Here is a 26240-nt window from a genome sequence, read left to right as displayed (position 1 = left end):
GATCAAAAAGGGTTATTATTCTGATTGAAGGGTGATTACTCTATATCTATGTCCATTCTAAATAACTTTCAAGTTAATAATGTTTATGAAATGATGAGTTATTGTATTTTTGTTTGTACAGTAGAAAATGTTTCCTTGATGACCAGAAGCAAGAAGGAGATATTGTGTGTGTGTGTGCGTGCGTGCGTGTGTGTGCGTGCGTGCGTGCGTGCGTGCGTGCGTGCGTGTGTGTGTGTGTGTGTGTGTTTCCTTACCTCCTGTGTCTGAATCGTGGAAGTTGGGGTCGAGGCCTTTTTCCAACCACCTGGAGACCTTCTCAGTGTTCTTCTGGTGGACATGTTCCATAAACCTCTTCAGATTGGCCTGAGGACACAGACACACTTTAATCATAACCCTACTCAGGGTTGCGTTGGTGATTTCAAAGCTGGTTGCACAAATGCACAGTGTTTTAATGACGCCACGTGCACGCGCGCTCCCACGCATAAATGTTCCTTTGCGTATGCACAGACTAAAGACAATGCCTAATTGCCTCTACAAATGGAATGTAACACATTTCATTCACAAGTTTTGAACACACCTGACGACCTGCGCTATTGTTATGCAAAGTAGCCAGGGGTACTACTTAGCGAGTCGGCGCATCAGTCGAGTGCAGCGCATTCCTGTGTGCACGTGCGTGTACATCCGTGCGTGTGCGTGCTCACAGATCCGGTGCCACGGCGTGCAACCCCGTCCCATGAGCAACGCACCTCTGACCCTACTACAGACACACTGCAGACACACTTTAACCATAACCCGACTACAGACACACAGGGATCATCCCTATGTTCCCCGGGTTATATGTTCCCCGCTTTGATTGATTAATAAATTGAAAATTTTATAAAATTTTATTATTTTATTAATTATTAATGTCCGCCTTGTTTCGAACGGTTAAGCTTAGGCCCTCTTTCGAACTGGTTAAGGTTAGAGTTTGGAATCAGGGCTGGTGGTAAACAAATTTCAATCAATCAATCAATCAAAGCGGGGAACATAGAACCCGGGGAACATAGAACCCGGGGAACATAGGACCCGGGGAACATAGACATGCTCCCGACACACACACTAGAGACACATTTTAACCATAATGTTAACCGTATGTGTGTGCATGCATACCTTGGTGTGTAGTTTTGCCAGCTGTTTGTCGTCTACGTAGCTCTGAGTATAAACTCTTCTCTTGTAACGAAACTGAAACCATGAAACACAGAAGACAAGATGAGTTCATCTAAAGTTCCAACAAAATATGAATCCATAAACACTTATTTATCAAGTTATTTATCAATGTGGTGCCAACAGGACAACAAAATAGAAATCACAATTCAGTTGCTTTTGGAACAATATAAAACGTGTCGCCACTCATATCCATGTTAGAATATAATGAACACTTTGTTGCACAGAGGTAGAGGTTTTTAAACCCTAAGCCCTTTTCTAATTTGACATTCATACGTCATCCATTAACCAGTTAAATGATCTGCAATGTCCTCAAACAGAGACCTCTAGGCAAAAGAAAACAACATGGTACTGTGCTTTGTTTACAGTTTACTGTTTTTGTCTGGCGTGGGGGTTGGAGTTGAGAAGGGGATAGGGGGAAGAGGTTGCTACTGCTGGCCACATCTCAGGTTCTACCAGTACAATAAGTGACTAAACTCCAACCCCCATATCAGACCAAAACCAAAAAGTAAAGTGCAATACCAAGCAGGGCTTTTTTGCCTAGAGGTTGCTGTTTGACGGCATAGTATACCTTTAAAGGTATCCAGTGGTTCCAATCCAGAGTTTTTTATCACTAGTTGCTGAAATTGGCGCAATACTACTACTACTACTACTACTACTACTACTACTACTACTACTACTACTACTACTACTACTACTGCTACTACTGCTACTACTACTACTACTACTACTACTACTACTACTACTACTACTACTACTACTACTACTGCTACTACTACTACTACTACTACTACTGTTACTACTACTGTTACTACTACTATTACTACTACTGCTACTGTATGTAAATGTAAAAGGAAATGCAACTATTACTACTACTATTACTACTACTGCTACTACTACTATTACTGCTAATATTACTACTACTGCTACTACTACTATTACTGCTAATATTACTACTACTGCTACTATTACTCCTACTGCTACTATTACTACTAATATTACTACTACTGCTACTATTACTACTAATATTACTACTACTGCTACTATTACTACCAGGGCCGCCTCAGGGGGTGTGCGAGCAGTGCGGTCGCACAGGGCCTCGCGGGAAGGGGGGCCTCGCAAAAAAAAAAAAAAAAAAAATTATTAATTTTTTTTATTAATTTTTTTATTAATTTTTTTATTTTTTTGCGAGGCCCCCCTTCCCGCGAGGCCCTTTTTCATCACAGACCTAAAATCTAGTTTTGCTTATATGCTTATATATTTCACATTAGACACGTTTGTAGAATGTGTCTGACTTGTTCCTGGGTCTGCAGTCCTGCAGCTGCAGACATACTCACTATTGGAGCTCAGCCTCTGGGGTTCTGCAGCAGCATTGGTTTCAACGAAGGGAGTGGTTTTATTTACATCATGTGTAGACAGTGTAGGTACGCCGGCGTGGCAGCGTGAGTCGGCTGCGTTTGACATTTTCGCGCGTGCAGCTTTTGACTATGCTTAGTTATGCCAGCCAAGACGAAGAAAGAGGTCGGTCATTATCAGTCGGTCGGTCACCAAGGAACGTTGACGAAAGGCCTCTCGCTAGCGGGACAAATGGCCGGAGCCTTTCATGGTATAGCCATGATGTCGGCTAGTAGCTAGCTTAGCTAAATGCTAACTAGCGTTAGCTAACCTATTCAGAGGAGCGAGGCGAGGCGAGTGGATGTCTTTTCAAAAGAAGGAGAAGAGAACTTGTGAGCAGATAAATCTGTTAGGCAGCAATACGCCGAAAGGTGTCCAGTCTGCCGGAAAGTACTCGAAGAAGAAGAAGAAGAAATTACACCGTGGGGCCAAGAAAGTCTCCTTCCACGTTGATACTGCGTTATGGTGAGTCAACCTATGATTATATACCCGCCGTGGACCTGAGTCACCTGACCCTATCTCTCTTTCTCTCTCTCTGGAGCCAAACTGGTCGACTAGCTAATACTACTAGTAGCTAACTGTGTGAGCTAACTGTTAGCCAGTTAGCTGTTTAGCGTCAGCTGGGAACGTTTGTTTGATGCTATCAGTTAGCCTTGAGAATAGCAGGCCCTTTGACAGAAGATGTAGTCGGGCCTGCACCATGACAAGGCTCTGGCCATAGCTTCTTTTTGTCCCGCCAGCGAGAGGCCTTTCGTCAACGTGGAGACCTGTGTTGCGGCCTTTCGCCCTGCGTTCCTCGTGCAGGTAACTTGGATTAATGAAAATGTCATGACATTACCCCACTCTTCCTTCCTTCCCCTCCCGAATGTTTTGTTAATAACGATGTTTTTTTCCAGGCAAAACATATGCTACTTCACAACATTTGGAGATACGACATGTGCTGTGTGTGAATGGTCGTTTGTGTAGCTTGGGTAGCGTTGGGCCATTGGCCAAAGCTGTGTGTGGCCTGGTGTCACAGTACCTGGCTAGCCTATTTAGCTGATGTCGGCCATTGGCTCCTTGCTGCTTTGGTTTCTCTGGTATACCCTCTTCTTGTTGGATTTAAGTGTTGATCTTTGTCCTTTTGAATCTGTCATACATGCTCTAGTCTCTCTCTAACACACACACACATGACAAACACACATGTTCTCTCTCTCTCTCTTTCTAACACACACAGTCTGCCTATGGCGGCCTTTCTCGATGGCTAGGCTGTGCTCAAGGATCTTCAGTCACAGTGCTCAGGTATTCTGCCACTGTGTACTCTCTGTTTAGGGCCAAATAGCATTTCAATTTCTTTCCAATGTGTCTCTCTCTCTCTCTCTCTGTACACTGTATATTGACTGTAGAACGGGAGCTCTCTCTCGCTCTCTCTTTTGCTATATGTTGACTGTATCATGCCCCGCCTCGGGCAGCGCTATTATTTAAGAATATGTTGACTGTATAAAAAAAAAAAAAAAAAAAAAAAAATATATATATATATATATATATATATATATATATATATATTTTTTTTTTTACCTTGGGGGGGGGGGGGGGGGGGGGGGGGGCTCGCGTTAAATCTCGCACAGGGCCTCGCATTTCTCCCAGGCGGCCCTGATTACTACTACTATTACTACTACTGCAACTATTACTACTACTGTAACTATTACTACTACTGCTACTATTACTACTACTGCAACTATTACTACTACTGCAACTATTACTACTACTGCTACTATTACTACTACTGCTACTATTACTCCTACTGCAACTATTACTACTACTGCAACTATTACTACTACTGCTACTATTACTACTACTGCTACTATTACTACTACTGCTACTATTACTACTACTGCTACTATTACTCCTACTGCAACTATTACTACTACTGCAACTATTACTACTACTGCTACTATTACTACTACTGCTACTATTACTACTACTGCAACTATTACTACTACTGCTACTATTACTGCTACTATTACTCCTACTGCAACTATTACTACTACTGCTACTATTACTCCTACTGCAACTATTACTACTACTGCTACTATTACTACTACTGCTACTATTACTCCTACTGCTACTATTACTACTACTATTACTACTATTACTACTACTGCTACTATTACTACTACTGCTACTGCTACTATTACTACTACTATTACTACTATTACTACTACTGCTACTATTACTACTACTGCTACTACTGCTATTACTACTGCTACTACTACTACGACTAATGCCACTACCTCTCTCATCAAAAGAGTCAAATCATCAGGACAGTGAAAATATGGCCTGAAGGAGTAGTTTCCTAGAGGACTGTACTAACCGGAGCCTATTTGAATGGGAGGCCACACATGACAGACACTGATAAATACACATGTACAGTAGGAGTATACTGTACAGTATATCTACAGCCAGACACTGAGGTAGGAATATACATCTACAGGAGGAATATACTGTACATCTAACAGTCCTATAACCTATGTCACTGTTCTATACCCCCTGCTGTTTGTTTGTTTTGTTATTTTAATTTCATTGTTTTATACTTCCTGTTGTTTGTTTTGTTTTTAACCTCGACTTTTAACTGCTTTGCTTTGTTTTTTATGATCTGTAAGGTGACCTTGGGTGTCGTGAAAGGCCCCCCCCCCAAATAAAATGTATTATTATTATTATTATTATTATTATTATTATTATTATTATTATTATTATTATTATTATTATTATTATTATTATTATTATTATTATTATTATTATTATTATTATTATTATTATTATTATTATTATTATTATTATTATTATTATTATTATTATTATTATTATTATTATACATTCTGTTCTATTTGACCACTGTGTAGATAATGTCACTGTTAATAAGAACACCTTCCTCGACCAAAAAGCCTGGATGAACAGGGAGGTGAACCAAGAGCAGCCAGCTACAACCTGAAGAGCCCTAACTCTTAACCCTAACCCAAGAGAATGTGGCAAGGTATTCAAACCATTACTGACTACAACCAGTGATGTCTCGCTCCCAACAAGCTAAACAGACAGACAGACAACAGTGATGTCCCTCTATCCAACAAGCTAAACAGACAGACAGACAACAGTGATGTCCCTCTATCCAACAAGCTAAACAGACAGACAGACAACAGTGATGTCTCGCTCCCAACAAGCTAAACAGACAGACAGACAACAGTGATGTCCCTCTATCCAACAAGCTAAACAGACAGACAGACAACAGTGATGTCCCTCTATCCAACAAGCTAAACAGACAGACAGACAACAGTGATGTCCCTCTATCCAACAAGCTAAACAGACAGACAGACAACAGTGATGTCTCGCTCCCAACAAGCTAAACAGACAGACAGACAACAGTGATGTCCCTCTATCCAACAAGCTAAACAGACAGACAGACAACAGTGATGTCCCTCTATCCAACAAGCTAAACAGACAGACAGACAACAGTGATGTCTCGCTCCCAACAAGCTAAACAGACAGACAGACAACAGTGATGTCTCGCTCCCAACAAGCTAAACAGACAGACAGACAACAGTGATGTCTCGCTCCCAACAAGCTAAACAGACAGACAGACAACAGTGATGTCTCTCTATCCAACAAGCTAAACAGACAGACAGACAACAGTGATGTCTCGCTCCCAACAAGCTAAACAGACAGACAGACAACAGTGATGTCTCGCTCCCAACAAGCTAAACAGACAGACAGACAACAGTGATGTCTCGCTCCCAACAAGCTAAACAGACAGACAGACAACAGTGATGTCTCTCTATCCAACAAGCTAAACAGACAGACAGACAACAGTGATGTCTCGCTCCCAACAAGCTAAACAGACAGACAGACAACAGTGATGTCTCGCTCCCAACAAGCTAAACAGACAGACAGACAACAGTGATGTCTCTCTATCCAACAAGCTAAACAGACAGACAGACAACAGTGATGTCTCTCTATCCAACAAGCTAAACAGACAGACAGACAACAGTGATGTCTCTCTCTTTATTTTATTTTACCTTTATTTAACCAGGCAAATCAATTAAGAACAAATTCGTATTTACAATGATGGCCTGGCAAGAGACAACGCCTCTCTCCAACAAGCTTTAAAAAAAATGCCTTTTTGCTCATTTTGACACGCAAGGCAGCTGGCCTGGTTGGCATCCCTGGATAGGTCTTAATGACTAGTGCTGACCAGTTGGCAGAGGTATTCATCAACATGTTTAACTTGTTTCTGGCTCAGGCAGTGGTCCCCACATGCTTAAAGTCTGCCACCATTGTCCCAGTTCTGACACAATCAGCCATAACAAGTCTGAATAACTAACGACTATCATTATGAAATGCTTTGAGAGGCTAGTCCTACTGTAGTATTCCTGCCACTCTTTACCTCTTTATACTTTACTCACTCTTTACTCTCATAGTCTATGGCTCGCCGATAACAAACTATCATTACACATGGGCAAAACAGAGTCCATTCTCTTCGGTTCAAATAATAAACTCAGCAAGACCGACGGCTTCTCAGTTACAGTGGGGGACAATATTGTCACAAGGAAAGATGAAATTACCTACCTGGGTTCCATCCTAGAGGCTAATCTGGATATCCTCTCTGGTAAACAAGAATACCCTGAAGACTCTGGCAGGAGCACTCATTCAAGGGTACTACGACTATGCTTGCACCTCATGGTACCAAAGCACCTCAAAGGCACTAAAAACAAAATTACAAACATCTCAAAACAAACTGGTCAGACTACTGCTTGACCTGACTCCTAGAACCCACCTCACCCCTGCCCACTTTGACAACCTAGGATGGCTTAGAGTAGACGCCAGAGTACAGCAACTTGCAATGGGCCTGGTCTACAAGATACACTACACGACCAAGGTACCCATGTACATGTACAGCTCCATGTACAGCTCCACAAATCATGTTAAACCCAGATTCGGCTCAAACAAGGGACTAAACACGTTTCGCAATTATGCCACATCAATGTGGAACGCCCTACCCAAAGCTGTAAAGGAATGTGAATCACTACCCACTTTCAAAAACACTGTCAAAGAACACCTACGGGAGACTGCAATTCGAAACTGGCCCCCTGCAAATGTCCTAACCCAACCCCCTCCAATGTACAGTAAATGACCAAGTATGGCTTTGTCAATATTCCAATGTACAGTGTACAGTGTACCTCCCCCCACCCCCTACCCAACCCCCCCCCCCCCCACCCCACCCAACCACCTCCAATGTACAGCCCCCCTGACGTGAGTTTCAGCGTTTTTCTTTATCATTTTCGATACAAACTGCTCTGATCTATATATCACCCATACTACATAAATCATTTAACGTCGGTCACGGAATTATAAACGACCCCCCCCCCCTCCGTTCACCCGCGGATGATCAGTCATAACGTTTAGGACTATTTACAGTTGACATTTTTAATATAACGTTGATCGGTATCAAACGGCATTTGATAATCTAATATATGCATTTATGTCTATATCTCACGTTCTAGGAAATACTGCAGAAAACGATAAAAACATGTTTATACTCTAGACAGTATTTTCGTATGAATGTGTGAATGAAAAAGTAAAACGTTCCTACATCCTGAACGATAGCTAATCGATGTTGAATGGGCCATAGTAATGTCAATTTAGCAATACAATTTAAAAAGTTATAGCCCTGCAAAGAAGGTGAACATCTCCATAGACTTACAGTACTGGCAGAGAATGGTTTAGGATGATCAAAGTGGTGGCAGAGAATGTGTTAATGTAGTTTAGTGTTCTGTAATCTATAGCTTAGTACCTTAGTGCTTTGATCTATTGCATTGCATCTTGGCAGTTGCAAAGCAAAATGTTGTTGCATTTATACAATGCAAATAAAGTAGATATATAAATAAATAAAGATCCGCGTTTTCTAGTCTTGCACAAGGACCGATCAGCATGGGTATGGGAGGGTTAATTTTCCATTGATGGGGATTTGATTGGCTGTTTTTAAATAAAGTGTGGCCGCAGGATTAATAACGTTAACGTTAGTTCGGCCAGAGAAACAAATATACTAATTAAAATGGTTGGACCTGCAAGATTTGTACTTTGTAGGTCTGCATTTTAAATGTAAGGAGTAAATGTAAAGATACCCCAAATGGGAAAAGCAGGGCATACACACATTGGGAGATGTTTTCAACAAACAGGGTTTTTGTAGCTATCAAGATATACATAAAAAATGTAACCTCACCAGTTCCACATATTATTTTTACGCACAGTTATTGGATTGTTTGAAGGCTCATGGAGTCCCATTAAGGATACCAATTGAGCACCACAGATATCACAAATTCTTCTATGAAAGAGAGACATCGAGAGGCTTCGTATCGGATTTTTATCATCACTTACTAACGTCTTCGTATGGAATCCTCCCCCTAGACTCAGTCTGGAGGAGAGATATACCAGACTTGGAAATAGATTTTGATTGGCAAGAAGTCTGGGCAAACGTTCGAATTGCGTCACGTAACCCGGACCATCAACAAATTAATCTTAATTATATTCATAGGACATACCTGACTCCTATAAGATTGAACAGAATGGGACTTAAACAAGACTCCCTATGTTCCTTATGTACAAATGGGGATGAGGGTACATTTATGCACATGTATTGGGATTGCCCACCGGTTAAGATATTCTGGAAAGAAGTGTCCCAGCAATTATCAGTATTCTTATTTCTGAACATACCTGTACATCCCTCTGTATTGCTGTTGAATGATGTATTTCAGTTTGCAGCCCCTATACAGCTAAAGAGACTAGTTTTATCCGGTCTCACAGCTGCTAAAAAGCTGATAGCATCACGATGGATTCAACCGGAAAAAATGTGCCGGAAGGTATGGGTTCTTAATTATCTCGATGTGATTTATCTAGAAATATCTACAGCAAGAATTTTAGGTGTCAGTGAAACCAACATTGCAATCTGGTTAGAAGTGGTGGAGAGAATAAAAGCTAGCATATGAATTGTAGTGCCTGGTTAGAAACGAATGAAAATTGATGGATTATCCAAGTGGGGGTCTGGGGGGGGGGTGAGCGAGCAGGAGCATATGTATGTATGGTATTAGATAGCAAGTATTAATAATAATAATAATGACTTGGATTTATATAGCGCTCTTCATGACACCCAGAGCGCTTCACAGAGTCCATTATTCGTTCATACACAGTCATACCGGTGGTGGTAAGCTACAATTGCAGCCAGAGCTGCCCTGAGGCATATTAGGTATATATCTCGTAAACTACATTTATAATGATTCAAATGGTGATTTCATTGGATGTTTACTGTTAATGCTTGTGTGTCTAATTTGATGTTATGTTTAAAAAATAATAAAAAAATTAAATACAAGGAGTAAATGTTTTTTTTCTCTGAAATGTAATTGAGTAAAAGTACAAGTATACAAACCTAATAATACTCAAGTAAAGTACAAATCTCCAAAAACAGTACTTAAGTATTGTAACAAAGTACAATTACTCAAGTATTTTACACCCCTGACTACTACTAGTACTACCACTCCTACCTCCAGATAAGGTATAGGTGTAATAGGGGGAAGTGGGTATTCCTTCATTAGTCTCTCTTCATCCAGGAACTTCCCGGCACGCCCATTAAATGCCGGCTGGAACAGACCATAGTTCAGAACATCTGAGAGAGACTGAGTCAATGTCACCAGAACACGCTGCTTACTGCTCCAAACGGACAGTTCTGGGTCCAGACGCAAGCATTTCTACAGAGAAAGACAGAGTGGGAGAAGAAAAGAGAGACAGAGAAAACAAGAGCGATAGAGAGAGAGAGATGGGGGGGGGGGGGGTTAGAGATTAACCCAGATACATTTGTACATAAAATTAACCCTAACCCAGATTAACTCTAACCAGATTAACCCTAAACAGATAAACCATAACCAGATTAACCCTAACCAGGTTAACCCTAACAAGATAAACCATAACCAGATTAACCCTAACCAGGTTAACCCTAACAAGATGAACCAAAACCAGATTAACCCTAACCAGATTAACCATAACCAGATTAACCCTAACCAGGTTAACCCTAACAAGATAAACCATAACCAGATTAACCCTAACCAGATTAAATCGAAGAGTAACCCTAACCAGATGAACCCTAACCAGATTAACCCTAACTAGATTAACCATAACAAGATTATCTCTAACCAGATTAACCATAACCAGATTAACCCTAACAAGATTAACACTAACTCTGATTAACTCTAACCAGATAAACCCTAACCAGATTAACCCTAACCAGATTAACACTAACCAAATTAACCATAACCTGATTAACTGTAACCAGATGAACCCTAACCAGATTAACCATAACCAGATTACATCGAAGAGTAACCCTAACCAGATTAACCCTAACCAGATTAACCCTAACTAGATTAACCATAACAAGATTATCTCTAACCAGATTAACCATAACCAGATTAACCCTAACTAGATTAACCATAACAAGATTATCTCTAACCAGATTAACCATAACCAGATTAACCCTAACTAGATTAACACTAACTATGATTAACTCTAACCAGATTAACCCTAACCAGATTAACACTAACCAGATACATTTTAACCAGGTTAACCCTAACCATATGAACTCTTAAAACCACACAGTAAAGGTCAGACTAGAGGCAGCAGTCTGTGTGTGTGTGTGTGTGCGTGTGCGTGTGCGTGTGGGTGTGCGTGTGTGTGTGTGTGTGTGTGTGTGTGTGTGTGTGTGTGTGTGTGTGTGTGTGAGTGTGTGTGTGTGTGTGCTTTACTGTCTGCTGCAGGTCTGGGATTCCAATCCGGATGACCAGGTTGTTTCCGGGGGGCGTGTCCTCCCCCTCATCATCCCTAGCGACCACAGACCCAGTCTGGTTGCCGTTGGTAACGGCCTGTTGCCGTGGCCGATCATGCTTTGTATCAGCAGCCGGACTCAGAGGCATGGAGCTAAACACACGTACACGTACAAGAAATATGAGAAAAAAACTGTGTAAACAATATAATTAACTCTGACTATAAGAATATGAGAAAGTAAACAGTATAATCAAAGGTGCAAGTGAGGGTCTGTATATCAGTTATATATACTGTATGTTACAATAAATATGGGCAATGAAGAATTTGAATCTGAATATATACTATATATAATATAATATATATGTGAGTAAAGTAAAGTAAACCGTATACAGAGGTGCAGTATATACAAGGTACCCTAACTGGCATGGTATACGTCATACATTATACGTTGTAGTCCGTGCAGGTTAGGTGGTAAGAGTCAGACACACTTAGTGATCAGACATTCCTAGTAGCTCAAGTTCTGCGGCCATTAGTTCTCTGACTGCTGGCAGCGGTCCCTGCCCTCTGATGTGGAGCCTGATGGCCACTGACACAAAGAACTGTCTGAGGCGATTAGTGGTGTGTTGGGGGGGTATGAGTCTGTGGCTGAAAGTGCTCCTCATCTTGGCTAGGGATTCTCCAGGATAGTGCCCAGCTTCCTTCTCATCCTCCTCTCTGCCACCACCTCTAGTTTGACCAGCTTGATTCCCACCACAGACCTTGCCTTCCTCACAAGCTTGCTCAGTTTGTTGGTGTCCTTTGAGTTGATGTAGCCCCCCCCCCCCCCCCCCCCAGCATACAATGGCAAAGAAGAGTACGCTGGCTATTACAGACTGGTAATGACTGCAGCAGTCTATTGCACACATTCTACTTGTAATTTATTAAACCTCAGTCCCCTCCTCTACTCCCTGTACACACATGACTGTGTGGCACAGCGGAACAACAACACAATCATCAAATTTGCTGACGACACAGTAGTGGTGGGCCTGATCTCTGCAAACGACGAGAGGGCCTACCTGGAAGAGGTAAAGGTTCTAGCGGGATGGTGTCAAGAGAACAGCCTCTCCCTGAACGTCAGCAAAACAAAAGAGATGATTGTGGACTTTAGGAGGTCGGGGGTCAGGGACTACAGCCCCCTCAGCATCGACAGGGCACCGGTTGAGAGAGTGAACAGTTTTAAGTACCTCGGAGTCCACATATCTGAGGACTTGACATGGACCACACACATTGACAGTGTTATCAAGAAGGCACGGCAACGCCTCTACTTCCTTAGGCGCTTAAGGAAGTTCAACGTGAGTCAGAAGATCCTCAAGAACTTCTACTCATGCACAATAGAGAGCATCCTGACTGGCAATATCACCTCCTGGTTTGGGAATAGCACTGCACAAGACCGATGCAGACTACAGAGAGTGGCCCGTTCAGCCAAACGCACAATTGGAGGTGGGCTTCCCACTCTCCAAGACATTTACAACAAGCGGTGCATGGGTAAGGCTAAGAGAATAATCAAAGACTCCAGCCACCCAAACAACTGCCTCTTTGAACTGCTGCGGTCAGGCAAGCGATACCGGAGTCTCATGGCAAGCACAGAGAGACTCAGAAGGAGCTTCTATCCCCAGGCCATCAGGATGCTCAATGAACAATGAACAATAAAAAACCATCAATACACCCACAGCACACACATCCACACACACACACACACACACACACACACACACACACACACACACACACACACACACACACACACACACACACACACACACACACACACACACACACACACACACACACACACACACACACACACACACACACACTCACTTTAAATAAACAACACACTGTAGCACCCACTTTACAACTTTAGACACTAACACACTTTACACTTTATATTTATATTATTGGTAAGGAAATTGCACATCAATCTCATTCCTTATTGCACCTCATTGCATCTCACCACCACAAGGTGGCACCACAAGCTAAGCTATACCTCACCATTTCTACACTGTACTGTACCTGCACTGTATATACTGTACATACTGTATATAGGTATACTGAACATTTTTGTTGTTTACACTTGTTTACGTACTTGACTTTCTTGATTTTATACGTATATTATACTTATTTTATACTATCTTGTTATTATCTAGCACACTCTCAGGAGCAAAACAGAAAGAAGCATTTCATGCAAAGTATTCTATATTTCTGTATGACAACTAATAAAGAAACTTGAAACTTGAACTTGAAACTTGAAACCACAGTGATGTATTAGACTACAGTGATGTATTAGACTACAATGATGTATTAAACTACAATGATGTATTAAACTACAGTGATGTATTAGACTACAATGATGTATTAAACTACAGTGATGTATTAGACTACAATGATGTATTAAACTACAATGATGTATTAAACTACAGTGATGTATTAGACTACAATGATGTATTAAACTACAGTGATGTATTAGACTACAATGATGTATTAAACTACAGTGATGTATTAGACTACAATGATGTATTAAACTACAGTGATGTATTAAACTACAATGATGTATTAAACTACAGTGATGTATTAGACTACAATGATGTATTAAACTACAGTGATGTATTAGACTACAATGATATATTAAACTACAGTGATGTATTAGACTACAATGATGTATTAAACTACAGTGATGTATTAGACTACAATGATGTATTAAACTACAGTGATGTATTAGACTACAATGATGTATTAAACTACAGTGATGTATTAGACTATAGTGATGTATTAGACTACAGTGATGTATTAGACTGTTTCCGCTTCTGCTTCCCTGTTATTGTTTGCATTTGTGTCCATGTGCTTGTGTCAGTTATTTGACAGTATCTTACTATTGGCCAGGTCTTGCTCGAAAAAGAGATCTTTGATCTCAAGTGACTACCTGGTAAAATAAAGGTTAAATAAAAATTAAATAACTATATTTTGATTTTGGATTTAGGATTTAGGATTATGGATTGGTTGCTTGGTATTGTCGATTTTATTGGTTTGACCCCCCGCCCGGACTGCTCTTTGATTCACGGATTACATATTTAGTAGTATCCTGTCCCATTACTCTGTAGGCCTACTGGCCGAGGCGTTCTTTCTCTCTCCAAAATAATGCCACCGATATCCACCCAGCCCCAGCTACTCTGGCTGTCTACACCTGAGCCAGAGGAATGCAGAGCTGGAAGTAAGAATCTCTCAACCCTCTACCAAATAAAAGAGGATGAAGAGCTTTTGGACAATCTGGCCGCAGGGGGGGGGGGGGGGGGGGTCTTGTGGTCGTGTTGTGACAAAGCGACGGACAGACGGTTTCAATGCGACCCGAATCAAGTGGTCAAACCAAACGCTTTGGATTCTTTACATGAACCGTGCCATCCCTATTACAGGCGGTTATGAATACGTAACTGGACTAAATCATATCTAACATCTAAAACCTGCTCAGATGGGTCTCTGTACTAAATCTTATCAGATGGTTCTCTAGGACTAAATCTTATCAGATGGGTCTCTGGACAAAATCTTATCAGATGGGTCTCTGGACTAAATCTTATCAGATGGTCTCTGGACAAAATCTTATCAGATGGGTCTCTAGGACTAAATCTTATCAGATGGGTCTCTGGACTAACTCTTATCAGATGGGTCTCTGGACTAAATCTTATCAGATGGTCTCTGGACTAAATCTTATCAGATGGTCTCTGGACTAAATCTTATCAGATGGTCTCTGGACTAAATCTTATCAGATGGGTCTCTAGGACAAAATCTTATCAGATGGTTCTCTAGGACTAAATCTTATCAGATGGGTCTCTGGGTCTAAATCTTACAAGATTAGCGTATGTGATCTAATGTGGATCTATTTTGTGGTCCGGATCATGTACATATTTGAGATTACTTTACACAACTACACAGGAGATGGAACACCTAACCCTGGTAGTGTTAGTTGCCAGTAGATTCTTTCCTCCCCCTGTCCTCTCCTGCAGATTCGATTCTCCTGGATATTACATCATATATCCTGTTAGCTTCTCCTGGATATTACATCATATATCCTGTTAGATTCTCCTGGATATTACACCATATCCTGTTAGCTTCTCCTGGATATTACATCATATCCTGTTTTTCACTCTCAACAAAGCCCCCCCCCCCCACACACACACACACACAAAGACACACACCCACCAGCAGTCAATATGTGTGAAGCAGGCAATAAAGAAAGCAGGCTTTGTGATCAGCTTAAAATGGTCAAGGATAATAAAGCACAATAAAGTCAGACTTGTTTCCACCGTGGTCCTTGATGTGTTGACAGCCAAGATGGATGGAAGTCCACATGGCTAACAGGTACAGTAGCATCCAACAATGAACAAAAACCATGAAAACAGCCTTCAACAATAATGACCATTACAGTTAAAAACAGAACTAGACAGCCTTCAACAATAATAACCACTACAGTTAAAAACATAGAATTAGACAGCATTCAACAATAATAATCAAATACACAGCTAAAAACATAGAACTAGACAGCTTTCGACAATAATAACCACTAGAGTTAAAAACATAGAACTATAAAGCCTTCATCAATAATAGGCATTACAGCTAAAACATAGAACTAGACAGCATTCAACAATAATAACCACTACAGCTAAAATATAGAACTAAACATCATTCAACAATAATAGCCCAATACAGCCAGAGCAAAAGCAACAACACTACTGGGACTGACATTATGACTCACATTCTTAAGCTTCTTTATTATCCATACTTTTTTTTTTAAAGATGTTGGTTACATTTGCTTTCTACATGCAAAGGTGACCTTTTCTAGTTCACTCTCAAAGAGCACATACGGGTGGTTGCAATTAGAAACTGGCCCCGGTAAATGTCAAACCCCCCCCCCCCCCACCCCGACCCACCCAGCCCCCTCCAATGTACAGTTTATTCCCCTTCGGATGTATATATATTTTTTTATTATCTCTTTTTCTTAAACAGTACTGTATATTTGTATGTCTTGTACCCATTCTGAAATCTGTTAATAAAGTTTTCAATCAATCAATCAATCAATCAAGCCCCCAGAGGTACCCACTCCAGTTGAATGACCTGTCCCGCATCAATTGAGTGGGTACCTCTGGGGCCTTGATTGATTGATTGAAAACTTTATTAACAGATCCTCCTCATAACCTACAAATCCCTTCACTCCCTTGCCCCCGGTACCTAGCTGACCTCCTCCATCCCTACATCCTGCCCCTCTGACTCCGGTCTCCTCTCCATCCCCACCACCAACCTTCTCTGTGGCCGCACCCACCCTCTGGAACTCCCTCCCTCCAAACATCCGCAACGCTACATCCTTGGACTCATTCAAATCTCAACTCAAATCTCCCCTCTTCACCAAATGTATTAATGACACTGCCTGGTTTCCCTATTTTCTTTCTTTTCTTTCTGTTTACTTAATTGCTCCTTTCCGTTAGTTTGCCCCCTCCACTGTAAAGCGCCTTGGGTCTCATGAAAGGCGCTGTATAAATCCAAGAAATTATTATTATTACCTGTAGCCTCCAGAGGTACCCAATCCAGTTGAACTGACCTGGCCAGACCCAGCACCACTCTGGAGGCCAGACCCAGCACCACCCAGACCCAGCACCACTCTGGAGGCCAGACCCAGCACCACCCTGGAGGCCAGACCCAGCACCACCCTGGAGGCCAGACCCAGCACCACCCAGACCCAGCACCACCCTGGAGGCCAGACCCAGCACCACCCAGACCCAGCACCACCCTGGAGGCCAGACCCAGCACCACCCAGACCCAGCACCACCCTGGAGGCCAGACCCAGCACCACCCAGACCCAGCACCACCCTGGAGGCCAGACCCAGCACCACCCAGACCCAGCACCACCCAGACCCAGCACCACCATGGAGGCCAGACCCAGCACCACCCAGACCCAGCACCACCCTGGAGGCCAGACCCAGCACCACCCAGACCCAGCACCACCCAGACCCAGCACCACCCTGGAGGCCAGACCCAGCACCACCCAGACCCAGCACCACCCTGGAGGCCAGACCCAGCACCACCCTGGAGGCCAGACCCAGCACCACCCAGACCCAGCACCAGCCTGGAGGCCAGACCCAGCACCACCCTGGAGGCCAGACCCAGCACCACCCTGGAGGCCAGACCCAGCACCACCCTGGAGGCCAGACCCAGCACCACCCTGGAGGCCAGACCCAGCACCACTCTGGAGGCCAGACCCAGCACCACCCTGGAGGCCAGACCCAGCACCACTCTGGAGGCCAGACCCAGCACCACTCTGACTAATTTATTCTGGGAAATATGTAACTTATCTTAAGCATAATCAAAGCAACAGGAAACGAAATAGTTAGCTAGTACTCTAAGACTTGCTGCATCAAGTGGCTGCGCTTTTCTAGAAGAAGCTAGTTCTACCATTCACCTTAACCATGATCTTTAATAACATCCTCTCTCCTCCCAGTTTGCTATCTAAAGAGAAACCTAAAATTCAAGGTCAATATTAGTCAATCTCAGCCTATGCAACCTAACCAAACAATATAAATCCTGTTTTGGCCATAATGAAGAGACAACTTGTCTAATCTTATTGGATTCCTCCTGTTCTCGTCCTTGTGAGAGTCTAAAATAGCTGAATCATCAGCAACTAAAAACAGATTCGCTGTACAAGCTGATTTTCCTCAGCTCATCCGATCTTTTAAATCCCAACTATCTCCAATTACAGTAATTGCTGTTTGGACCACGGCTGTCTCGTGTTACAGATAACTTGTGAGTGAGTGGGGGTGGGGGTGCATGGAGAGTGTGAGAGTGTGAGAGTGTGAGAGAGGAGAGATGCAAACATTGGCAATCAACTATCTATAATATGAAAATGTATTTATATACCTTAAAAAGTCAATACCGCCCAGCCCTACACATGACCAACATACTACAGAAGTCAACATAATTAGTATTAAAAAAAATATTTTAAAATCAATCTGGGATTTTATGAATCCATATCAGATTACACAAATGAAGATCAATTTGAGTCGGGACAATATATATTATTTTAACCCAGCCCTAGGTGAAATGGTTGGTCATTAAGGATTTAAATTGGCTAAAGGATACCAATGTATTGGGGCGGCTAGTGGGCAAGGCGCTCGCCACTAACGCAGGAGATGCTGGGTTCGAGCCCAGCTCTCGGTGTTGCTACCAGCTTGGCTGGTCGTTCATACTAACACAATTGGCAGTGTTAGGGGTAGGAAAGCTGGTGGGTGGGAATTGGACATTGTGGACAGCGACTCCTACAGGTCGGTTGGTGCGCCTGTACAGCAGAATCAGGAAGCATCGGGGGCAGCGTGAGCCTCCCATGTGTTACTCCTCGCCACTGAGAGATCGCGCTGTACAGGTGAAAATATGCGACAGCTGCCTCCTCGTGTACCGGAGGGGACACGTGATGCAAGGCTTGGTCCTCACTGCAGCCGACCAGTGGGAGGCATAGTCTAGCAACGTTCGAGACAGGGGAGCGGAGAATTGAAGGGAGAATTGGCGAGGCGAAATTGGGATGGGAGAAAAATAGAAAAATAAGGAGAAAAAGTTGGTAAAAAATAAGGATACTAATGTATTGTATGTAGGTACATTGCAGGACATTCCACATGTTGGGGACACAGAAGCTAAAAGCAGATTTCCCAAGTTCAGTACAAACTCTGGGGGTTTGAAGTGCAAGCCAATCATTGAAGCGAGTATGATAAGGTCCAGGGCCCTCATTTATCAATGCTGCATACGCACAGATATGTGCGTAAACCATGCGTATTGCTATGCAAAGTGTGGGATTTATCCAAATGAACGTGTGCTTGAGATTGTGCATATATCTACACACAGCTCAGACCGTGCGTACATGTCACTAAGTGGTAGAATATGAAGACTGCAACATGGGACGGACTTTCATGCATTAGTTTCAACACTGACGTGTTCTGTATGACCCGTAATTCATTATAGTTAATTGTAAAATAGCGACAGTAGTGTGATTATTGTCAAACCCTATAAATAGCATTTGGAATAGGTCTTTCTTTCCGAATGAATGCAGCATGGTTTATTACGTTATCGGAACACTACGGGGTGCGCTGACTGCGCTCCGCAGGGAGCTGTTTTCAGAGAAGATAGGGCAGTCTATTTGCAGATAGAACATAATATTAACTAGAGTCCGCTACCCGAGACACATTCTCCTTGATTTGTACTGCAATTTGGGAACCAAATTGGAGCGTGTAACAAAACGCACAAATGCCATCCCCGTGCACATTCAAGTCCTCTCCACCCTCGGGTCTTCGGCCACCGGCACAGTCCATCGTGATATATTGGAGATGGATCGAGCAATAGACTGTTACTGTACCACCCATGTAGCTGTCATAGCTCCATCACAAATTCAGTTATGTGAATAGAAAGGGATTCCACTCGGTCAATGTTGCAATGTGCATTTGGCTGATACATGTCGTTGCTGGTGACCGGGAGAAAGGCACGCATTGTATTGAATTAAATTATATTATTATTGTTGTGAAGGGCCAGATTAAACCGAATATATATATTTATTTATATATATATATTTAATTGTATTTGTATATTCTCTAATATTCCCTGATATCCCTTGTATATTCCTTGTACAATATGCATTGAATATCCATTCTAGCCTACTGAACATCCCATAATAGTCTCCATTCTACTATTGGTCGAGACCTTGGTGCCAGGCTGCCATACCCCTCAGACCCAGTTCAAACGTACCGCTCGACATGTACGAACAAGTCCTAGTTCCGCGTAGGAATTTGGCTACCGCACCACTAATGGGACTATTTGTTCATAGTGCGTATATATACTGCGCTACTAAAGTAGGACTTTCTTTTCAGTCCAGTTTCTTACCCTCCAATAGAGTCACAGACGTAAAGCCTCCCCGCGATGCCACGTGTGGGAGTAAGGCCAAGTTCGGCCTACCATCGGTATTGAGACATCGTGTATATTAATATTTGAATAGTCATATTTGGCACTATATCGTCGAGTTGGACGTAGTCTATTAAGCTAATAATAGTCTGTTAATATATAGTGCTTCGTGCGGTGAGAATACTACCGTAGTCAGTACCCCATCGTTTCGGGCAGAGAACTGGCTGCTTACCCAGGGTGGTTGACCCTATGTGAAGCTGCACCCGAGGAGCCCCAGAGCCGTCGAGCGAGTGGACCTGTATACCGGATTATTCTACCGACGACAGCCCGCCTTCCCAGGCACGGATTATGCTTTGGATACTTTGATTATTCTATGGATAAAGACCCCCGACACTACCGTGTGTTGGAACCCCCCCCCCCCCTGGAGAGGACGCAAGGTGAGGAGACGCTCTGCAAGACGAGGTCTCTCCACATCTCTCCCCCGTGGACCGGAGAGAGCCGGCCCACAAAGAGTCCACCTGCTTTCATCTGTGGTCCAAGGATCGCCGGCGCATTGAACGGCACTACAGTGGGTTCTCCTGGGATACCCTTGGCCGGACGAGGCAGCTGGATTCTACCCCCCCCCCCCTCCTACTCCTGTCGGCTTACAAGCGACCGGATTAACCCCCTCTAGTGTATCCAGCCTATAATCATTAAAGTATCATTGCTGTTATTCCTTAACTATTCCAGGTCGTATATTTACCACCTGCGCCTTCAGAGATTGGACATTATCTATTGATATACCGACGAATACTCCTTGCCATAAAAGTGCATACTATTTCAATTCATAAATGTAATTAAGTGATTAAGTGCTTATTCTACACACCATCGCTGTGTAGGAAATAAAGACCTGTTTCTAATTCGTACATTTGTGTTGGATCCGTTTCATCTACGTGAGAGTGTTCATGATAATATATTTATGCCGTGTACTGGGTGGCCGAATATTAAGTACAAAGGTAGTGGTAGTAAGTATCATATCTAGTAATACAGTCAGGGAATTGTACCCCTCAGTTACAATTGGTCCTTCGAGCCGGAGGGTAATTAGTGTAATATTAATATAGTGTTATTAATATTGAAATGGCCTATGATGAACACTCCACGAAACGATCCTCCTAACCAACGCCCGCAGCGCGAACGACGGCTCCCTCAGTACTTAGAGGCTTACGCTGTCAGTCAACAACCTAGTCTTCTACTAACAGTAAACGCGGTAAAACTAGAAAGTAAAAGTATGTCTAACCCCAACGCCCAGACTACCCCGACCATAGAGGCCCCTACGGGCTCTAATGTAACTGACCAAGTTCACGGTGGGGACCAGTGGGAACCAGACATGACTTCACACCCCGCCAGTACTGAAGAAGTAGTCCCCGATGAGTCCCGGGAGGAATACAACGCTACCGAGAGAGAACTCGGCACGGAAGAAGACGGGGAGAGCACCGTGGAGATAGAGCTCCAAGGCTCCGCAAGGAGTACCCCGAGGGAAGGCTCCCCTATACAACCGCCTTCTCCCAGCGAGGCAGAGAGGACCCTACAGCAGGCATTCCTCGTCAGCCTGAAAGCCTCTACTGAACGCGATAGACTCCAGGGTGAACGCGATCGATTGCAGCTACAGCAACGGAGCGAAGAAGAGCACATACGCCTGGAAATAAGACGCATTCAGATGGAAGAGAATGTGGCCCGAGACCGAGCAGACAGCCAGCGAGCAGCTGCTGGTGCTCTACGGGACGCAGAGCGCGACCGACAGCAAGCGCAACTAATAGAACAGCTGATCAGACGGACAACACCCTCTCCCTCCGCCAGAGGCTCCAGGAACTCGTCTAGACACACCTCCAGGGCGGCATCCCCTAGCCGAGTAAACAACCCTGAACTTGACCAACAGATGAGGTCTATACCCCCCACAGACCACCTCCCCCCACCGGTCCAAGCGAGACCTAGCAACCGGGAAGGAGCAGCATATCCTGTGGAGAGGCTAAACCAGAGACTACAAGCACTGGATGACCTAACTGAAGACGAAGAGGAAGAGGAGGAGAACCGCGCCCGAAGACAGCACAGTACTCTACCGGACCAGGAGGTCCGGTACAGCCCAGGCTATACTCCCGCGGAGCTGCGCTACAGACCCCCGACTCTATACACGGGTGAGCACGACGCACGACCCGCACCGAGGAACAGCACCTGGACAAGCGGGCCATGGTACACTGCCGGTACCAGCCCATACCAAGGAGCGGGAGGAGACTCGCCTAGGAGGCCTCTCCCCCAACGCTCGCCGATGTATCCACAGTCAGCGTCATACATTGGCACGCCTATGGTACCCGACTTCACCCAAGAGAACCGGGCCCAGTATACAGAACTCCGCATGTGTCTGGAGACCATGTTGGTGGATGTATTGGATGAACGCCACAAATACGCCATCCTACTGCAGCACTTAAAGGTGCCCCGCGCACATAATATAGCGCTCGCCTACGCGACTTCCACCACTCCATACACAGCAGCGCTGGTAGCATTGGACCAGAGGTATGGGCGCATATGGGATTACGTGATCCAGGAGATCCGACACATCGACCGCTTACCCCCAGCAATAGACAATCGAGCACTGGACGACCTGTCCATCAGAGTGCAGTCCCTGGTAGGGATGTTGGGAGCGCAAAGAGAGAAGGGGAAGTATGAACTTTACGCCAACTCAAATGTGGAAAGGATCCTGGAGAAGCTGCCGCCCGCTCGTCAGGAGCGCTTTAGGCGGCAGAGGGACCACAGAGACCCGAATGGCCCCGAACCGAACCTCCTCGATCTAGCAGACTTCCTGGCGACAGAAGTCAGCAGCCTACGGCTAGATACATTCGGACGGAGCACCCCTGGCTCCAGAGAAGGAACCAGACGACTAAATGATGGAAGAAGATCGGTGACTGTGATGCACCAATCGGAGTCAGTACCGAGCAGCAGGAGCCACAGTACCCCCTCCAGAACGGAGAAGTGGAAGATAGTGTGCCCCTACTGTGAGAAAGAACACTGGCTAGCGCAATGTGACTCCTTCCCCAAGCTGAACGCGGAGGAAGCAGGTCAATGGATAAAGTCCAACAAGCGCTGTTTTCGCTGTGCGCGCTCACACATGGCAGCCGAATGCCGCTTAAAGAAAAGGTGCACCAAGTGCGATGGAGCCCATCTGGACATACTTCACGACAGTAACAGACGGCGCCCTTCACCTGCACCATCCAGCCGCAAAGCGAGCGTCATGTACATCGATCCCGCCAGCAGCAGTGGAGCCCGAGTACTCCTAAAAGTAGTGCGTGTGACACTAAGCCACCAGAATAAAGTCCTGGACACTTACGCCGTCCTCGATGACGGGTCAGAGAAGACCCTGCTGCTCGCCTCCGCTGCGGCCCAGCTAGGGCTGCGGGGAAGCGAAACCCAAATGACAATTCGGACAATAAGACGAGATTTGAAGACGATAAAGGGCAAGAATGTCTCATTCTCTATCGCAGCAAGCGGCCAGCCTGAGCGACGGTACCAGATTGCAGACGCTTTCACCAGCCAAGAAATAGGACTGTCGCGGTACACATACCCCGTCGCCAAGCTGATGGAGAAATATGCACATCTGCGCAAGTTACCGATCCCGCTCATAGACAATGCTATGCCGACCCTGTTGATAGGCTCCGACCATGCAGACCTCATTGTCCCGATAGACCGGGTTCATACCGGACCCCGAGGCTGTCCTGCAGCAGTCGAGACCCGTTTGGGATGGACTCTCCAAGGCCCGCTCGCCAAATCTCTCAACCGAAGTACAGCCACTAGATGTCTCCACTCCCGAGTCACAGAGGGAGAAACCGCACTCCTGCAACACGTAGAGCGGCTATGGAGCTTGGAACAAATGCCCTTTAAGAATGGAAAGAAAGACATTCGCTCTAAAGATGACATTTACGCCATTCACCTCCTCGAGACAGGGACCAAGAGAGTCCCGGTCAACGGCGTGTTGAGATACGCCACGCCACTCCTGCGGCGAGAAGGAATGCCTACTTTCCACGCCAAGACAGACGCCATAGAACGGTACCTGCTGAACACGGAGCGGCGCTTAGCCAAGAACCCCGCCCAAGAGAGTGTATACCGCGCTGAGATTGAGAAGCTCATCACAGCGGGACACGTCACAAAGATGGACATTAAAGAGGCTGACCAGACCACTGAATCGTGGTACGTGCCCCACCACAAGGTCCATCACAACGGTAAAGACCGCATAGTATTTAACTGCAGCTACCAGATCGGATCCCAAAATCTGAATAAAGAGTTACTGCCCGGTCCCACACTCGGCCCCTCCCTACTCGGCGTTCTACTCCGCTTCCGCCAGGAAAAGGTGGCCATCAGCGGGGACATTAAAGGAATGTTCCTGCAGGTGAGATTAGTAGAGGCGGACAAGCCCCTGTTACGGTTCCTATGGAGAGAGAAGCCAGGAGATGAGCACCCAGCCATCTACCAATGGGAAGTCCTCCCCTTCGGAACGACGTGCAGCCCCTGCTGTGCGACATTTGCACTACAGAAACATGTAGCAGAGGACCCAGCAGCGGACGAAGAGGTCCGACACAGCGTAAAGAACAGCTTCTACGTAGACAACTGTCTACAAAGCCTTTCAACCCAGGAAGAAGCCGAGGCTCTCCTGATTAAACTCCGCGCCTCATTGATCAAAGGCGGCTTTGATCTCAGGCAGTGGGCCAGCAGCGATCCGCAAGTACTGCGCAGCCTCTCCTCCGAGGACAAGGCAGCCAGCAGCGAGACCTGGATGGCTACAATCCCGGGAGAAGCCCAGGAGATGACCCTGGGATTGGTGTGGCGATTCAAAACAGATTCGCTTCACTACAGACACAAGCCCCTGACTACGGAGCAGGGAAGGCCGGCGGCGGCGCCGACCACCAGACGGAGTGTGTACACAACACTCGCCCGACAATATGACCCGCTAGGATGTATTCTACCGTACACCACCAGGGCAAAAATGATTGTACGAGCATTGTGGGACAAGGACCAGGGCTGGGACGACCCCATTCCCGCACACCTTGCATCCACCTGGAGAGAGTGGGAGATGGAGCTCCACTCACTCCCAGGCGTTAATATGCGCCGAAGCTACTTCCCACCCACGGTGAGGCCAGAGACATGTAAAATGGACTTACACGTCTTCAGTGACGCCTCAGAGGTCGCATACGGATCAGTAGCCTACTTGCGGGCCCAAGACCAGGGGGGAGAGATCTACACAGCATTTGTCCTCGCCCGCTCGAGAATAGCCCCACGCAAGCAACAATCTATCCCACATCTAGAGCTCTGCGCAGCCCTAGCCGGAGCGCACCTAGCCACGCTCATCCAACGTGAGCTCACCATACCGGTGTCTAGAACAATCCTGTGGTCAGATTCCACGACGGTACTCGCCTGGATCAAATCGGACTCATGCAAGTACAAAGTCTTCGTGGGAGTCAGAGTCACCGAGATTCAAGACTTAACCGAAGAGTTAACCGGAGAAACAGAGTGGCGCTACGTTGATACAAAACAGAACCCAGCTGACGTCATCACCCGGGGGATGCCCCTGGATGACCTCACCCGTCGCAATGTCTACAGTGACGGCCCCGCATTCCTAAGACTCCCGGAAGACAGTGGCCCATGCCTATCCCGAGGGAAGCAAGTCCAGAGGAGGTGGAAATTAAGAAGTCTGTGTTCTGTGGATTGAGCACCGTAGCCTCCACCGACCCTAACATAAACGATTGCACGTCCATAGAGAGTGCACAACAAAGAACATTCCTGCGGTACCACCCGGAGTGCAAGTCCCCCGCTGATATGTCAGC

General features: G+C 45.0%; 1 protein-coding gene across 1 annotated transcript in view; it reads right to left on the bottom strand.

The window, feature by feature from the left end:
* shank3b (SH3 and multiple ankyrin repeat domains 3b) overlaps positions 1-26240 on the bottom strand; it is a 103721-nt gene that overhangs the window by 45709 nt on the left and 31772 nt on the right. Inside the window, exons 2-5 of the mRNA XM_084331088.1 lie at positions 11418-11589; positions 10167-10370; positions 1150-1221; positions 255-363 (exon numbers count right to left, since the gene is read on the bottom strand). Of these exons, the coding sequence (XP_084187214.1) occupies positions 255-363; positions 1150-1221; positions 10167-10370; positions 11418-11585 (553 nt within the window). The 5' untranslated portion in view covers positions 11586-11589. The remainder of the gene's footprint in view (positions 1-254; positions 364-1149; positions 1222-10166; positions 10371-11417; positions 11590-26240) is intronic.

The sequence above is a fragment of the Notolepis coatsorum genome, assembly GCF_963971535.1.
Source record: "Notolepis coatsorum genome assembly, chromosome: 15".
NCBI classification, from domain to species: domain Eukaryota; kingdom Metazoa; phylum Chordata; class Actinopteri; order Aulopiformes; family Paralepididae; genus Notolepis; species Notolepis coatsorum.
This window is presented reverse-complemented; position numbering and strand designations above follow the sequence as displayed.